Below are 15,139 nucleotides of genomic sequence, written 5' to 3'. Positions count from 1 at the left end.
GAGATGGTGATTTTGAAATCTGCAAATTACATGAAATCTTGGTTTGGTTTAGTGTTCTATAATTCTTTGATTTTCAGCACGTTGAATAACAAGCAGAGAGAGCATCAGGAAAGGATTCCCCCTTCTTTACCTATAGGGTTAAGAGCACGTGTAGCAATTCCATTATCTCCAGATAACTTGGCATTGAATGAAAATCATGATTTGAAACTGGTGTCAGAAAGAGATTTAAGGTATTTGGATTTTAGTGAGTGCAGCGAAGGTTAGAGAAGTACAAGAACTGAAGATTGTTGGAACCCTCAGTGACTAAAGAGACATAGGCGGACTGTGGGTCAAGCAGATCCAAGGATAGAAATGGTCACCCACCTGATCTGGTCATTTCTATCTGTGGAGCTTGTCAGACCTACAGAGCCCCTCCTGCCTCTCTTGGTTCATGTATTTATTCAAGCTCAGTGTATTAGATTTCAACTTAAAACCTGGTCTAAAAATTGGTCAGCATGTGGAGGCAATTTCAAATTCTCAGTATTTTCTATAGCACTTTTGTGGTCTGGAGTAATATGGATGGTTTAAGTTTGAATTTCACCAGACTTCCATTTATAAACAGAAACCGGTGGAATATGTATATCTCCACGACCTTCAGAGGAGGGAGCAAAGATTGTGCCTACAATGGCCATGCGACCATTTTTTGGCATTGAGCTTGCCTTAATGAATGAAAAGGTAAGATGTTGGTTAACATTCAGTGACATTAATAATTCCTCTGGAGAGAAAGAGCAAACGCAGGCTTGACTCCAAGCCTCCTCTTAGTGTCTGTGAATCTTGGTGAATCGGCAGAGGGTGAGAAGATGGATTATGTTAAAAACCTATCCTGTAACACACAAGTATGCTTATTGACCTTCAATCGTTAATGTAGGTGGCTGCAGAGACTTTTCCTTCTGTATTTGAGGAAGATAATTAGAAAGGTGTCAGACTTGCTTCCAAACTCAACAAACCATAACATTCTTTGTTCAGCAACTCACAGCAAGCAGCAGAAGTAATCACACCAGGTTCCATCACTATCCTTGGTGTGTGCATGTAGTTTCAGATAATGCCATTTGACGATAATCGTAAGTCTCAGCCCTGAAGGATTGTTGCAACACTATTGGAGATCGGACAACTCATTGCTGGGGTTTTGAGAACTATTAAGATTACAATCTGAATAAAGGCCCAACTGTCAGCCATTACTCAAATGATAACACTATCATCTCTGAATCAGAAGGTTAGAGTTCAAGGCTCATAACTGGAGCACTGTACAGCAGATGCTTATCAAATGATATCAAATTGAAGCCCTCTCATGTGGATGTAAATGATCTGAAAGCACTATTTTAAAGAAAAGGAGTATTATTGTTCTAATATAGGGTATTTGTCAGGCATGAGTAAGATGCTTGGATTATACTCCATATTATAAATAATAGCTACAGTTCATTGGCTGTGAAGTACTTAATGACAAATTTAAAACATGAGCAGCTTTACATTAATGAAGGGTTTCATGAAGATACAAGAAAAATAATTGTTCAATGGCTGGAGAATATTCACAAAGGGGAGGGTGAACAGTCAGAGGTCATTCTACACATAAAACAACAGGTAGAGTAAGGAATGAGGTTGTGAAGGTGGAGCTCAAAGGTATTGATCTCTGGATTACTACCGGTGCCAGGTGCTAAAGACCTCAGAAATAGAAAGGCCAGATGCATGTGTGGCTGAGGAGCTGGTGCAGAGGGCAGGGATTTAGAATTTTGGATCATTAGGGTCTCTTTTGGGAGAGCGGCAACCAGTTCAAGAGTGATGGGTTGTATTTGAACCAGAGAGGGACCAAGATTCTTGGCGGGTAGGTTTGCTAGTGTTAAACGAGTGGGTTTGAATGAGATTGGCGAGGGGTGAGTTCCTGTGCAGGATGGAAGCAGACGAGGTTAGAAGATGGCATGGAGGGAGATGAGAGAAAATTTAGTGGGAGGAAAAAGGCAGGGAGCAAGGAAGTCTAAACATCCTTTTTAATGCTAGAGGCTTATCAGCGAAAGCAGCTGAACAGAGGGCATGGATAAACATGTGTGACTGGGGTGTAATAGCCATTATGGAAACCTGGTTTTGAGAAGGGGTGGACTGGAAGCTCAATATTCCAGGGTATAGGTACTTCAGAAAAGACAGAGGAGGGGTAAAAGAGAAGGGGTCGTTGAGTTATTGGCTAAGAAAGATATCACGGCAATGGTCTGAATTGATATTAAAGACAGGTTGGCTACTGAGGCTATATGGATGGAGCTGAGGAACAAGAAAGGCATGAACACCTTGTTGAGTGTGTACAGCAGGCCCCAAGATAGTCAATGGCATTTGGAGGAGCAAATATGCTAGGAGATTGCTGGCAGCTGTAGATCGAATAAGGTTGTCAAAGTTGGGGATTTTAACTTTCCAAATATTGATTGACAATATCTAGAAGGTCTCACAAGGGAGAGGGCAATGCTTGATTTATTTTTGGGAAATTGGGAAGGGCAAGTGGATGAAATATTTGTGGATGAACCTTTGGGGACCAGCAAACATTGCTCTATTGTGTTTAAGATAGTTGTAGAGAGAGTTAAAATCTGGAATTGGGCCAAGGCCGACTTTGAAGGTGTAAGATTAGAACTAGTGTGTTAATTGGAGCAGGCTATTAAAAGGAAGAGGAATGTTAGGAAAATGGGATGTTTTTAAAAGTATGTTGACCAGAAACAAGACCATGCATGTTTATGTTGGAGTGAAGGGTCAGACCTGCAAGCATAGGGAAGCTTGAATGATGAGGGAAATCAGGCTCATTTCAAGATCAGGAAGAGGCATGGGGCAGGTATAAGCAGTTAGAATCAAGTGCATACTTGGAGGAGTTTTGGGAACTGAGGATCAAACTAAAAAATAAATTAGAAGGGAAAACCCTCCTCACATTGAGTACCTCTACTGGGAATGCTGCCATCATTAAAGACCCACACCACCCAACAGGAAAGATGGCACCACCAGGTTCAGGAACAGCTGCTACCCCTCCACCATCTGAAACCTCAACAACCTCAATCAGAGACTCATTTAAGAACTCTTGTGCATTTTATTGATTTTCTTTTTGTTCTCTCTGTGTTGCACATTTGATTTACGTTTGTTATTTGTTTACAGTTCTTTGTTCTGTGTCATTTTATTTTGCACTACCAATTAGTGGTAATTCTGCCGCACCCACACGTAAAAGGAATCTCAGTGTTCTATGTGATGTCATGTATGAACTCTAACAATAAATCTGAAATGTGAAATCTGATCTGAAAAAAGGGGTCAGGAGATAGCGCTGGCAAATAACATTAAGGATAATCCCAAGAGATTTTGTGGATACATAAAGGTAAAATGACTAACCAAAGAAATCAATGCGGTCAACTCATTGTGGAGCCAACCGAGATGGGCAAAATCTTCAAATGGTACTTCTCTGTTTTTACTGTGGAGAAAGACGAACACTGAGGAACCCGGGCAGTTAATGGCAGTGTCTTGAGAACAGAAAGTATTACATTTGAGGAGGTGATGAAGGTCTTGATGCAGATGAAGGTAGACAAATCTCCTGGGCCTCATCAGATATATTCAAAGGCACTGTGGAAAGCTGGAGAGGAAATTGCAGTTGTCCTGGGTTTGATTTTCGAGTCGTCATTAGATTCAAGATTCTTTTATTATGCAATAAAACAGATGTAATATTACACAAAATGGCATTTAATCTGCTGTAAGTCAGATGAAGATTTGCCATCAGCAGAAATTACCGGGCGCCCTCACAGTCAGAGAAAGAAAAACAAAAGAGAGTCCCTTCAGAGTCAATGAGTGCCCGTGGATATGCCTCCAACAATCCTGCAGCCTTTGCAGCCACATAGACTTCAGTCTAAACCATCGGGAACTCAAGCTCAAGATCCAAACTTCCGATACGATCACGAAGCCTTCAGCACCTGAGGCCCCTCAGGAGCCTCTCCCAACCTCGTCATCCTCTCACATCCCAGTTCCTATACCTTCAGCCAGTCTCAAGCCAGTCTCCAGCAGCCTGCTGGAGTGAGTCCTTTGACTGCAAGTCACCAATAGCCCATCACCTGTTCAGCCGCAGAGCCCCTCACTGGTCTGCCTCCATGGTCTCCTTGTTCTGCTTCTCCTTCTCAAAGAGGGAGGGGTGGTCTCCCCTTGTTCTGGTGCTTTGCGCCAATCCTCTGCTTCCCCGGAGTCTGCAACCCCCTCGAGGGTGGTGCCCACGGGCAACATCATTTTGGATCCAGACCCCACGATTGCAGGATTTTAGAATAAAAAATAGTCACTTTCTTAAAGAAGCATTTTAAAGCCATTGATAGGAGGACTGGGAGGTAGAACCTTGCGGAGCAGTGCTGTGTCTCCACTCCTTGGGTCCACATCAGAGGCAATGCTGCCGAAATAGCAGTCCTGCAGCGATGCCATTTTTTTAAATATGACCCAGAAAACTGGAGATTGGCAACAGTGCCTCTATTCAAGAAGGGGTGCAGGGAAAGGCCTGGGTATCACAGGCTAATAAGCCTAACATTTATGGCTGGTAAGTTACTAGAGAAATCCTCAGGGAGAAGATGTACAAAATTGGATGGACAAAGGCTGATTGGGATAGCATGGTTTTGTAAGTGGGAGGTAACGAAGGAAATTGACGAGGCCAGAGCTGTAGATGTTATTACGTATAGTCAATTTTACAAAGCACTCGATAAGCATCTAAAAACACAGAAATGCTGGAAGATCTGAGCAGGTTTCATAGCATCCATAGGAGGTAAAGATATATAACTAGTGAGTCAGGCCTGAGCCCTTCTAACACATCTTTACTTCTAACTCAGGCCCGACATGTCAGATATATCTTTACCTCCTATGGACGCTGTGCGACCTGCTGAGTTCCTCCAGCTATCTGTTTTCAGTACAATCACAGCCACTGCAGATTTTTCATGTTTCACTCAATAAGGTTCTGCACAGTAAACTGCTCTGGAATGTTAAATTGCATGGGATGCGAGGTGAGATTGGATAGAAAAATGGTTTCATGAAAGAAAACAGAGGGTGATGGTGGAAAGTTGTTTTTCAGACTGGAGGCCTGTAATTGATGGTGATCATTAGGGTTCAGTGCTAGGCTTGTTTCAGTTTATCATCTATGTCGATGATTTCAATGAAAACATACATGTTTGCAGGTTTGTGGGTGACACTAAAATGTCTGGTATTTTAGAGAGTGAAATTGGTTGCCAAAGATTGCAGCAGGATCTTAATTGATTGGGCAGGTGGGTAAAGAAAGAGTTGATAGAATCTGATACAGAGAAATGTGAGGTGTTGCATTTCGGGAGATAAAACATGGGTAGCACCTATGCAGTGAATGGTAGGGACCTCGGGAGTGTTGTATAGCAGAAGGATTTAGGAGTGAGGTATATAGTACCTTGAAAATGACATCACAGGTAGATGGAGAAGTCAAAAAGGCACTCAGCATATTGCCCTCTATCAGTCAGAGTACTATTTATAGAAGTTGAGAGATCATGTTTCAGTTGTACAGGATGCAGAGACCCCATTTGGAGCATTTGGGTTAAGTTTTAGTCAGCCTGCTGCAGGAAAGATGTGAAGCTGGAGAGGATGAAGAAAAAAATTATGAGGATGTTACCAAGACTTGGGGACCTGTGCTACAAGGAGAGATTGAGAAGGCTAGGGTGAGTGGTGATATAGAGGTACGTAAAATAACGTGAGTCATAGAGAGCAGCTGAATGCAGAGTCTTTTGGCCAAAGCAGGGGAATTGGTAGTCAGAAGACATAGGTTTAAGATGATCAGGGAGAGATTTAACAGGAATGGGCTTCTGGAGGAGGTGGTTGAGACAGGCAGTATTGCAACGTTGAAGAAAAATTTGGACAAATACAAGGATAAGTTTAGAGGGATATGGGTCAAACATATGCAAGTGGGATTAGTGTGGATGGGACATTTTGGTCAGGATGGACAAGTTGGGCCAAAGGGCCTATTTCCATTCTGTACGACTTTACATCAGTACATGGACCCATTCCTTTTTGAAACTATGAAAATATATAATTGTTTTGAGTTGTATGATATCAGAACTTTTTTTTACTCTACTTGTTCAAATCTGGAGAAAGCACTAAAAGGCTCATGAGGTTCTGAAAATTGAATGTAGTACAGTATTCCTTTCTCTGGAAGAGAAGGTTAAGATGAATATTTAATTAATGACTTTCAAATCATGTATGGTTCTTTTAGATATAGAGTTTCCAAATATGGAAGAATCAAAAACTGGGCCCATAAATACCAGATAAAAAAACTTCTTTATTTAGACAGAGTTTAGAACTTTTATCACAAGAGTAGAAGAGGCAAATAACAAAGATTTAAAGGTGAGTAAATACATGGAGAAGAGAACAATAGAATGACATGATAATATGTTAAAACAGAACAAAATAATAGAGATAAAGAACATTAAAATAAAAATTACCACAAAGGTTTTTGTGAAGCATCACTGATTGCGCAGAACCTAATGGTCTGTTCAATTGCTGACTGCCATTTAATTTTATGTAAGCTCTCATCAAAATGTTATAAAACTATATAAGGTCACCTCATAACACTTTTATTTTATTGAAAATCAAGCTTCAGTTTCTGTGGCCTTTCAAATAGTTCTATCCTATCTTCCTTGATTAATTATATTTATTGATGCACATATGCAGGGTGATCATCTGAAAGGCAACAATGTTACTGGTGCTCTGTGCATCACAAAACCTTGGCCTGGCATTGCCAGAACAATCTACGGGGATCACCAGAGATTTCTGACTGCATATTTCAATAAATATCCAGGTAAGGCATGTATATTTTCAAAAAAGATTATCCGTTCATCCTTCCACAGCAGATATGGAACATACAAATAAATTAATCTTTGGTCCACTGATCTAAATATGTGTTATGGTACTGATTGTTTTCATAGGACATATAACATTTACAGCACAGTAAAGGCCCTTCGGCCCATGATGTGAGCCAACCTATATAAACTTATTCAATAAACTAAACCTTCCCTAACTCACTGACATATCTATCCATGGTCACATGCACTGCCAAACTGAGACCACCCACAAATTGGAGACACAACACCTTGTATTCCATCTGAGCACCCTCCAACCGGATGGCATTAACATCGATTTCTCAGGTTTCCATTATCCCATATTTTCTGTTCTCTGTCTCTTTTTCTCTCTTCCCTTTTCCATTTGTCTCCTTTCATAGAGCCAAAATCAATTATCAACTTTCCTCTCTCCTATCCTGTAATTATATCTAATTAACACCTTTTGTATGTTATTCTGTACTCCTCCCTCTCCAGTTCTTCCCTTTTTCCCCAGCCTGTCTCTTTTTTTACTCATGTTTTGAGAAAGGTTCAGGCCAAAAACATCAGTATTATATCTTTACCTCCTATGAACACTGCAAGAATAGCTGAGTTCCTCCAGCATCTCTGTGTTTTTACTACAATCACAGCATTAGCAGACGTGTTTCACTCTGTTCTCTACTCCACACACATAGCCTATTTTTCTTGCATTAACGTGCCTGTCTAAGTTTTCTTAATGTCCCTATTGTACCAACCTCCACCACCACCCCTGACAATGCATTCCAGGTCCCACTACTCCCTGTGTAAAATAAAAACTTATCCCTGATGTATCCCCTAAACTTTCCTCCCCTCACTTCTTTCATGAACTCTGGGTTATTCGAGAGGCAGAGATAGAGAGGAGCTTCAGGGAGACAGTTACCCCCAAATGTCAGGAGGCAGGCAGCTGGGTGACTGTTAGAAGAGGGAAGGGGAACAGGCAGACAGTGCAGAGCACGTCTTTGGCCATTCCCCTCAACAATAAGTATACCATTTTGGATACTATTGGGAGGGACACAATCTACCAAGGATGTCCTGATGGCCACCTCTCTGGCACAGAGTCTGGCCCCTTGGCTCAAAAGGGGAGAAGAGGAGAGCTATGGTGGGTTAGGCGAACAGATAGAAGATTCTGTGAACAAGATTGAGGCTCCCGGATGGTATGTTGGCTCCTAGATGCCAGGGTCAGGCACGTCACTGATCAAGTCCACAGCATTCTCAGGTAGGAGGGTGAGCAGCCAGATGTTGTGGCCACATGCGGACCAATGACTTAGGAGTAGGGATGAGGTCCTGAGGAGGGAATATAGGGAGTTAGGAAAGAAGTTGAAAATCAGGACTGTGGTGAAACTACTATTGTACATATTTGTTTTTATGTAAATTACATGACCTTTCCTGTTTGACTCTGGTCTCACTGGCTGGCTTGTGACTCCTCCCCTTTCTCCCCATAAAGGCTGTCATGCCACAAGCCTACCTCCAGTTTGAGTCCGGGTCAGTATGAGCGAGAACACAGGGATGCTGTCCAACTCTAGCAAATAAAAGCCCTTAGTTTTGAGGGCAGTCTTTGTGCAATTGATTGAGCATCAAGGACCTCAAGGGTGGTAACCTCAGGAATGCTGCCTGTCCCATGCGCCAGTGAGGGTAGAAATAGGAAGTTGTGGCAGATGAATGTGTGGCTGAATAGTTGGTGGAGGGGTTCAAATTTGTGGATCATTGGGATCTCTTCTGGGGAAGGTCTGACCTGTAAAAAAAGGACGGGCTGCACCTGAACTGGAAAGGAACCAATATCCTGGTGGACAGGTTTGTTGGAGCTGTTGGGGAGGGTTTAAACGAGTTTGGCAGGGGGTTGGGAATCAGAATGTGAGTGCAGAGAATAGGATAGAAGGACAAAAGTATGATGCTATGCGCTCTTGAGTTGGTGAGGAAGGACAGGCAGGGAACAAAATATAAATGTAGCCAGTTAGATGGGTTGAAGTGTATCTATTTCAACACTAGGAGTATTAGGAATAAAGGGGATGAACTTAGAGCATGGATCAGTACGTGGAACTACGATGTGGCCGTTACTGAAACTTGGCTTGTGTAAAGGCAAGATTGGCTGATGCAGGTGTCAGGGTTTAGTTGTTTTAAAAAGAATAGGATGGGAGGTAGAAAAGGGTGGGTGGAGGGTGCAGAGTGAGTGTCCACTGCGCTGGTGTGGGTGGAAGTCAGAAATAGGAAGGGAGTTATCACTGTGCTGGGAGTAATCTATAGGCCCCTAAAGAGTTCTCGGGACAACGAGGAGCAGATAAGCAAGCAGATTTTGGAATGGAACAGGAAATACAGGGTCGTAGTTCCCTAATGTTGACTGGCACCTACTGATTGCAAGAAGGATAGATGGGCAGAATTTGTCAGGTGTGTACAAGAAGGATTCCTGACACAGTTTGTGGACTGGCCGAGAGGCAAGGCCATACTGGATCTGGTTCTGTAGAATGATCCTGACCAGGTGGCGGAGGATTTTGGTGAGAGTGACCACAACTCCCTTAGCTTCAACATAGTTATTGAAAAGGATAAAAACAGTCAAATTGAGAAAATGCTTAACTGGGGAAGGGCTAATTATGATGGGATGAGGCAGGAACTAGTGAGAATAAATTGGAAACATATTTATGGACGAAACCACAGAAGTAATATGGAGGAAGTTTAGGGACCACTTGTGTAGGGTTCAAGATAGCTTTGTCCCACTGGGACAAGGAAAGGATGGTAGGAAAAGGGAAGTGTGGCTGATGTAACAGGTTAAACAACTAGTCAAGAGGAAGAAGGAAGCATACATCAGATACAGGAAACATCAAAGGCTTATGAGAAGCATATAGTAACTAGAAAGGAGCTTAAGAAAGGACCTAGGAGAGCTTGAAGGGGGCATGAGAAGGCCTTAGCATGTAGAATTAAGGAGAACCCCAAGGTGTTCTATGTGTATGTGAAGAACACAAGGATGACAAGAATGAAGGCAGGCCCGCTAAAGGATAAAGGATACATATTGCTGGAGGCAGAGGGGATTGGGAGATCCTAAATGAATACTTTGAGTCAGTATTTGCAAGGGAAAAGGACCTTGATCACAGTGAGGTTGGAATAGAACAGCCCTGTGTGCTGGACAATGTGGAGTTTAAGGAAGCAGAAATGTTGGATCTTATTAAAGGCATCAAAATTGATGTCCCCGGGCCTGGATGCGACATATCCCAGGCTGCTGGGGAAATGAGAGAAGTGATATCTGGGCCAGTCGCTATAATCTTTGAATCCTCTTTGGCTTCAGGGGAGGTGCCGGAGAATTGGAGAATGGGAAATGTCCCCTTGTTTAAAAAAGGAAATAGGGAGAATCCTGGGAATTATAGACCAGTGAGTCTTACGTCAGTGGTGTGCAGGATTCTGAAGAATAAGATTTATGAGCATTTGGAGAAGTAAAGTTTACTCAAGGACAGTCAGCATAGTGAAAGGAATGTCGTGCCTCAAGTTTAATTGAGTTTTCTGAGGAGGTAACAAAAGAAATTGATGAGGGTAGGGCAGTAGATGTGGTCTATATAGATTTTAGTAAGGTATTTGACAAGGTCTCCCACGAGAGACTCATCCAGAAAGTCGTGAGTCACGGGATCACTGGAACCTTTGCTGTGTGGATAAAAAATTGGTTTGAAGGAAGAAAGCAGAGATTAGTAGTAGAAGGGAAGTATTCTCCCTGGAGGTTTGTGACTAGTGGAGTGCCGCAGGTATTTATTCTGGGACCCCCTTCTCTTTGTGATTTTTATGTGACCTGGGTGAAGAGACGGAAGGATGGGTCAGTAAGTTTGCACATGACACGAAGGTTGGAGGAGTTGTGGATGGAACTGAAGGTTGTCGAAGGTCACAAGAGGATATCGACAGGATGCAAAGTTGGGCAGAAAATTGACAGATGGATTTTAATCCGGATTAAGTGTGAAGTGACGCATTTTGGAAGGACAAACCAGAAGGTTGAATACAGGGTTAATGATCGGTTAATGGTCTACTCCAACACATAATGAGGTCATACCTGATTTGGCTGTACTTTGCATTACTGCCTACACATTATAATCTTTCATCCCTACCTTTTGGATTCAAGGTATTGGAAGACTGTCCCCACCCCTCTTTCAGGAAGAGAGTTCCAAAGACTTATAACCCTAATAAAAACATTTTCTCAACTAAATGGGAAACTCCTTATTTTTTAGCAGTGACTCCTCCTCTTTCTCCTCCTCCTCTTTCTCCTCCTCCTCCTCCTCCTGCACCAGCAGCATTCTCCACAAGAGAAAATGCCAAACTCACATCCATCCTGTCAAGACTCTTCAGGATATTGTACATTTCAATCACATTCCCTCTTTGCTTGAAGTTCCAAATAAGCCTAGACTGCCCAAATGTTTTACACAACTCATCCATTCTGTGTTAGTCCATTAAACTTTATTTGAACTACTACCAATGCACTAACATCCTTGCTTGGGTAAGGAGACCAATACTATTCTTCCAACTGAGGTGAGCGTCTTGCAGCTTGGTATAAATCTGGATGATAAATCATACTCTGGTACTCTATTTTAATTGATAGGAACAAGAGTTCAACTCAGAGGCCCACTAAGTAAGTTTGGAACAGCACCCCAGTATAACCTTCTCCCTTACTCCTTGATGACCTACTTGAGCAGTGGCCACATAGTCTCTGGACCATCTGAGGTTTGGCAGCTGCCTCTAGAGGACTGATTAGAGACCTGACCTTGAGAAAAGATTGAGGTTCCCACAGTTCCTTATTTCTTCTTGTGACACAGAAGGACACCATTGGGCCATTTGTTTATTCCACATCGCTGTCCTGTCAGTGTTATTCCTTCAATCATTTCCCCATAACCTCTCTCTCACACTTGCATCCTCCCCCTCTCCCCTCACATCCCCACAATTTTGCTGCCATCTGCCTAAACCAGGGAGAATTTATAGTATGTCTTTAATCTACTAGTTTGTCTTTGGGATGTAGGAGAAAATTAAAATACCCTGGGAAAACCACGCAGCTACGGAGAGAATATGAATACTACATACATACCAGGCTTAAACCTGGTTCATTCAGGAACACCATCTGCTCCACCTCTGCAGTCTTTGAAGTGTCAACATTCCCATCCTCTAATATGCCTCCCTGATCATTCATTTGTCAATCCATAGTGTTCCTGCATTGTTTCAGATTCTTAGATTTTTCACCATCACTTTTACTCCACACACTCAAGAAGTCAATTGGTTTCGAGCTGAATAATCCTGATACACTTCCTGCTCTGAATTTACACTTAAAAGTACATACGGGGAATCTGATTATGCCGAATTTGTGCATCTTTTTACAGGTTACTACTTTACTGGCGATGGTGCATACAGGTCAGAGGAAGGATATTACCAGATCACTGGCCGGATGGATGACGTTATCAACATTAGTGGACATAGACTGGGCACAGCTGAAATAGAGAATGCACTTGTAAGGAAACCACATGAACAAATGATGATGCATAGAATTGAAGGCAACCTTCCGTAGGAGTCTAAAAATTAGATCTCATCCATTTTGGTGAGCTAATCAGCCTAAACAACAAATCAGGAAGAATACCAAAATAGAAATCACCAACTTGGGATATCCTCATTAAAAGAAAAATCATTATCATGGTTTTCTGCCATTTGGATACTGTAAAGTGTGATTTCTGCATTTACTGACAGCAGCTACTTGTTGACATTGCAGCTGTTCTTTGCAAGCATAAATGCTAGGAAGAATGTCGACCCAGTAAAGTGGCAAACACACAGGATGACATGCAAATGAGGAAAAAATAGAGGAGGAAGGTTAAATTTGGTAGGGGGCAAAGGAGGAAAATGGCAGTCCAGTCTCTTAAAGGAGTCTCCCCAGACAATGCCCAATCAAGGGACCCTTTAATTCACATGTAGTTCCTAATTTGTTCCTTATTTTATGTAACTAAGAAAGTCAAGGTCATAGATCATTGTCTTTTGATCCAAGTTTTGTCAGAAAGGAAGTAATGAGTGCATATGCATGAATGAATGATAATGGGGTAACACCACTTGCACTAGGGTGAACCATGCCTGCTAGGGCTCAGTCCAACTTCCCTCAACAGGAAACGAGCATAAACACTTCAAAATTTGCATAAAATGGTTTTCTTATGCAAATTACAAATACCAAATACAAATAGGATTAATTGGAAGGCTAGGATGTGTTCTCTGCTTGGAGATATAGGATAAGGATTGTTCCTTGCTGATTTGAACATTGATCTAATTTTCAACATCTCATTAACTTAGAGGAAGGAAATCTCTGAAGTGCAAGAAAAAATCACTAGAATGAAGTTGGTCCCACCACCTTCCTTGTGGAATTATTTTTTTATAGTGAATGGTAGGGTTATATTCTTTAATTGAGATGATGTTTCTCTTTTTAATTGATCTTTAGGATGAACATCCTGATGTGCCAGAGACTGCAGTGATTGGCTTTCCTCATGAATTGAAAGGGGAAGGTAGGTGAGAGAAAATGGTAAACCAACAAATATAGGTAAATTCAAATGCTGGAGACATTTTGTAATAAAAAAATCATTCATAAAGAGTTTATTTCTTTTCACAGTGTTGTGTTCTCAGGAATACCTTAGAAACTGTAGCCCCTTTTTCTAACTGGAGAGGATTTTTTTTGCATTTGCTTCATGTCAAAATGAAAGATAACAACAGTTTTAGTGATGGAAATATATCTGGAAACCATGAAAAAGAGATATAGTTTTACCTCTTATACCAATATTTTATGGCAATCTCTCCAGAATTTTTAGGCTGAAGCATCTTGGAATTAATTGCATATACATAGTTTGATAATTATTTGGAAGCATTTGATCTTTTAACTCCATGGACAACTTAAAGAATACTGTCAGGCTGCCATAAACCTGAATCATTAGTCAGAATGCTGTTTCAGGCATATGAAAATGCTGACACAGACTTATGCAATTTAAGTTCAGAACTCTCATAAAATCCCAAACTTAAAGTCATTGAGTCAAAAGGCACAGAAATAGGCTGCTCGTCTCACCACAGACATGCCAACCTTTTAGCCAATCAACAATAATCCTATTTTCCCACATTAGGTCCAGACTTTATATGTCCTGTTATTCAAATGACAATTGAAATGTCACTTTACTTAATTCCACTCCTCATCTGGTAGCATTTATAAATATCAATCACTTCTCTAGATTAAAAAAAGTCTTTCACTTCACATCCCTTTTAAACCTCCTGTCAGCCTAAACCTATTCTTTCTCATTTTAGCATCCCTTTTATATTGCAACTTTACAAAATATTGTACTTCAAATTTCAAGTTTATTTGTCACATTAAACCAGTGAGAACCGATCTTCTGCCAACATACATAGAGCAGTACAAAACAGAAAGGCAAGAGCGCAATTGCAGAGTTGGAGACCCAATGACAGATGAATTAGTACAAAGCCAGGGAGCACTGTTGTAGGGTTCATTCAGGAGCCTGATAGCTGTGGTGGAGATAGGGAATGTCGTTAAGCCTTTGGTGCTTGGTGTTGAATACAAATAATCCAGATGCTGGAATCTCATAAGTAAAACTAGTAAGGAGAGATTCACTAGATGGGGTTAGAGATCCGGAAAGTGAAATAAGTGGGCTGTAATTGGATGAAAATGGGTAATGGGGTTCGGAGGGGGTGGTATGAGAAAGGGAACAAAAATGCAAGGACCACAGGTGGATTGGAGAGAGGGGAATACAGGAGGTATGGCAGGTATGGAAATTGTAAGGGGTAGAGAGGACATTCACCAGGATGATCCAAAGACTGGAGAGGTTGAATTATAGGAAGTGGTTGGTTAGGTTGGGTCCTTATTCTCTGGAGTGAGGGAGGCTGAGGAGTAATCTTGAAAAGGTATATGAAATAATAAGGGGCAGGATAAAGTGAATGCTCAAGCTTTTTCCCAGCGTAGATATTTCTAGAACTAGAGGGCATAGGTTTAAGGTGAGAGGGAAGAGATTTAAGAAGGTCCTGAGAGGCAACGTTTTACTCAGCAGGTGGTCCCTACTAGGAGCAAGCTACCAGAAGAAACTATAGAAGCAGGTATAATTATATTTCAAAAGGACAGATATATAGTGAGGAAGAATTTAGAAGGATATGGCCCAAGTGTGGGATAATGAGACTAGTCAAAAATGCCAACTTGGTCAGTGTGGGACGAAGGGCGTGTTCTGTGCTGTGTGATCACATTGACAATCTTTCAGATGTGACCAAATCACTGTTTA

At 41.6% G+C, this 15,139-nt stretch overlaps 1 protein-coding gene across 4 annotated transcripts in view; it reads left to right on the top strand.

Moving 5' to 3' along the window:
• The window catches only part of LOC138760786 (acetyl-coenzyme A synthetase 2-like, mitochondrial), a 98,827-nt gene that overhangs the window by 69,155 nt on the left and 14,533 nt on the right, over window positions 1-15,139 (top strand). For all 4 annotated transcript variants that reach the window (XM_069931875.1, XM_069931874.1, XM_069931873.1 and 1 more), the window contains exons 9-12: window positions 602-714; window positions 6,703-6,829; window positions 12,218-12,345; window positions 13,312-13,375. In XM_069931875.1, the coding sequence (XP_069787976.1) occupies window positions 602-714; window positions 6,703-6,829; window positions 12,218-12,345; window positions 13,312-13,375 (432 nt within the window). The remainder of the gene's footprint in view (window positions 1-601; window positions 715-6,702; window positions 6,830-12,217; window positions 12,346-13,311; window positions 13,376-15,139) is intronic.

The sequence above is a fragment of the Narcine bancroftii genome, chromosome 4 (assembly GCF_036971445.1).
Source record: "Narcine bancroftii isolate sNarBan1 chromosome 4, sNarBan1.hap1, whole genome shotgun sequence".
NCBI classification, from domain to species: Eukaryota; Metazoa; Chordata; class Chondrichthyes; order Torpediniformes; family Narcinidae; genus Narcine; species Narcine bancroftii.
This window is presented reverse-complemented; position numbering and strand designations above follow the sequence as displayed.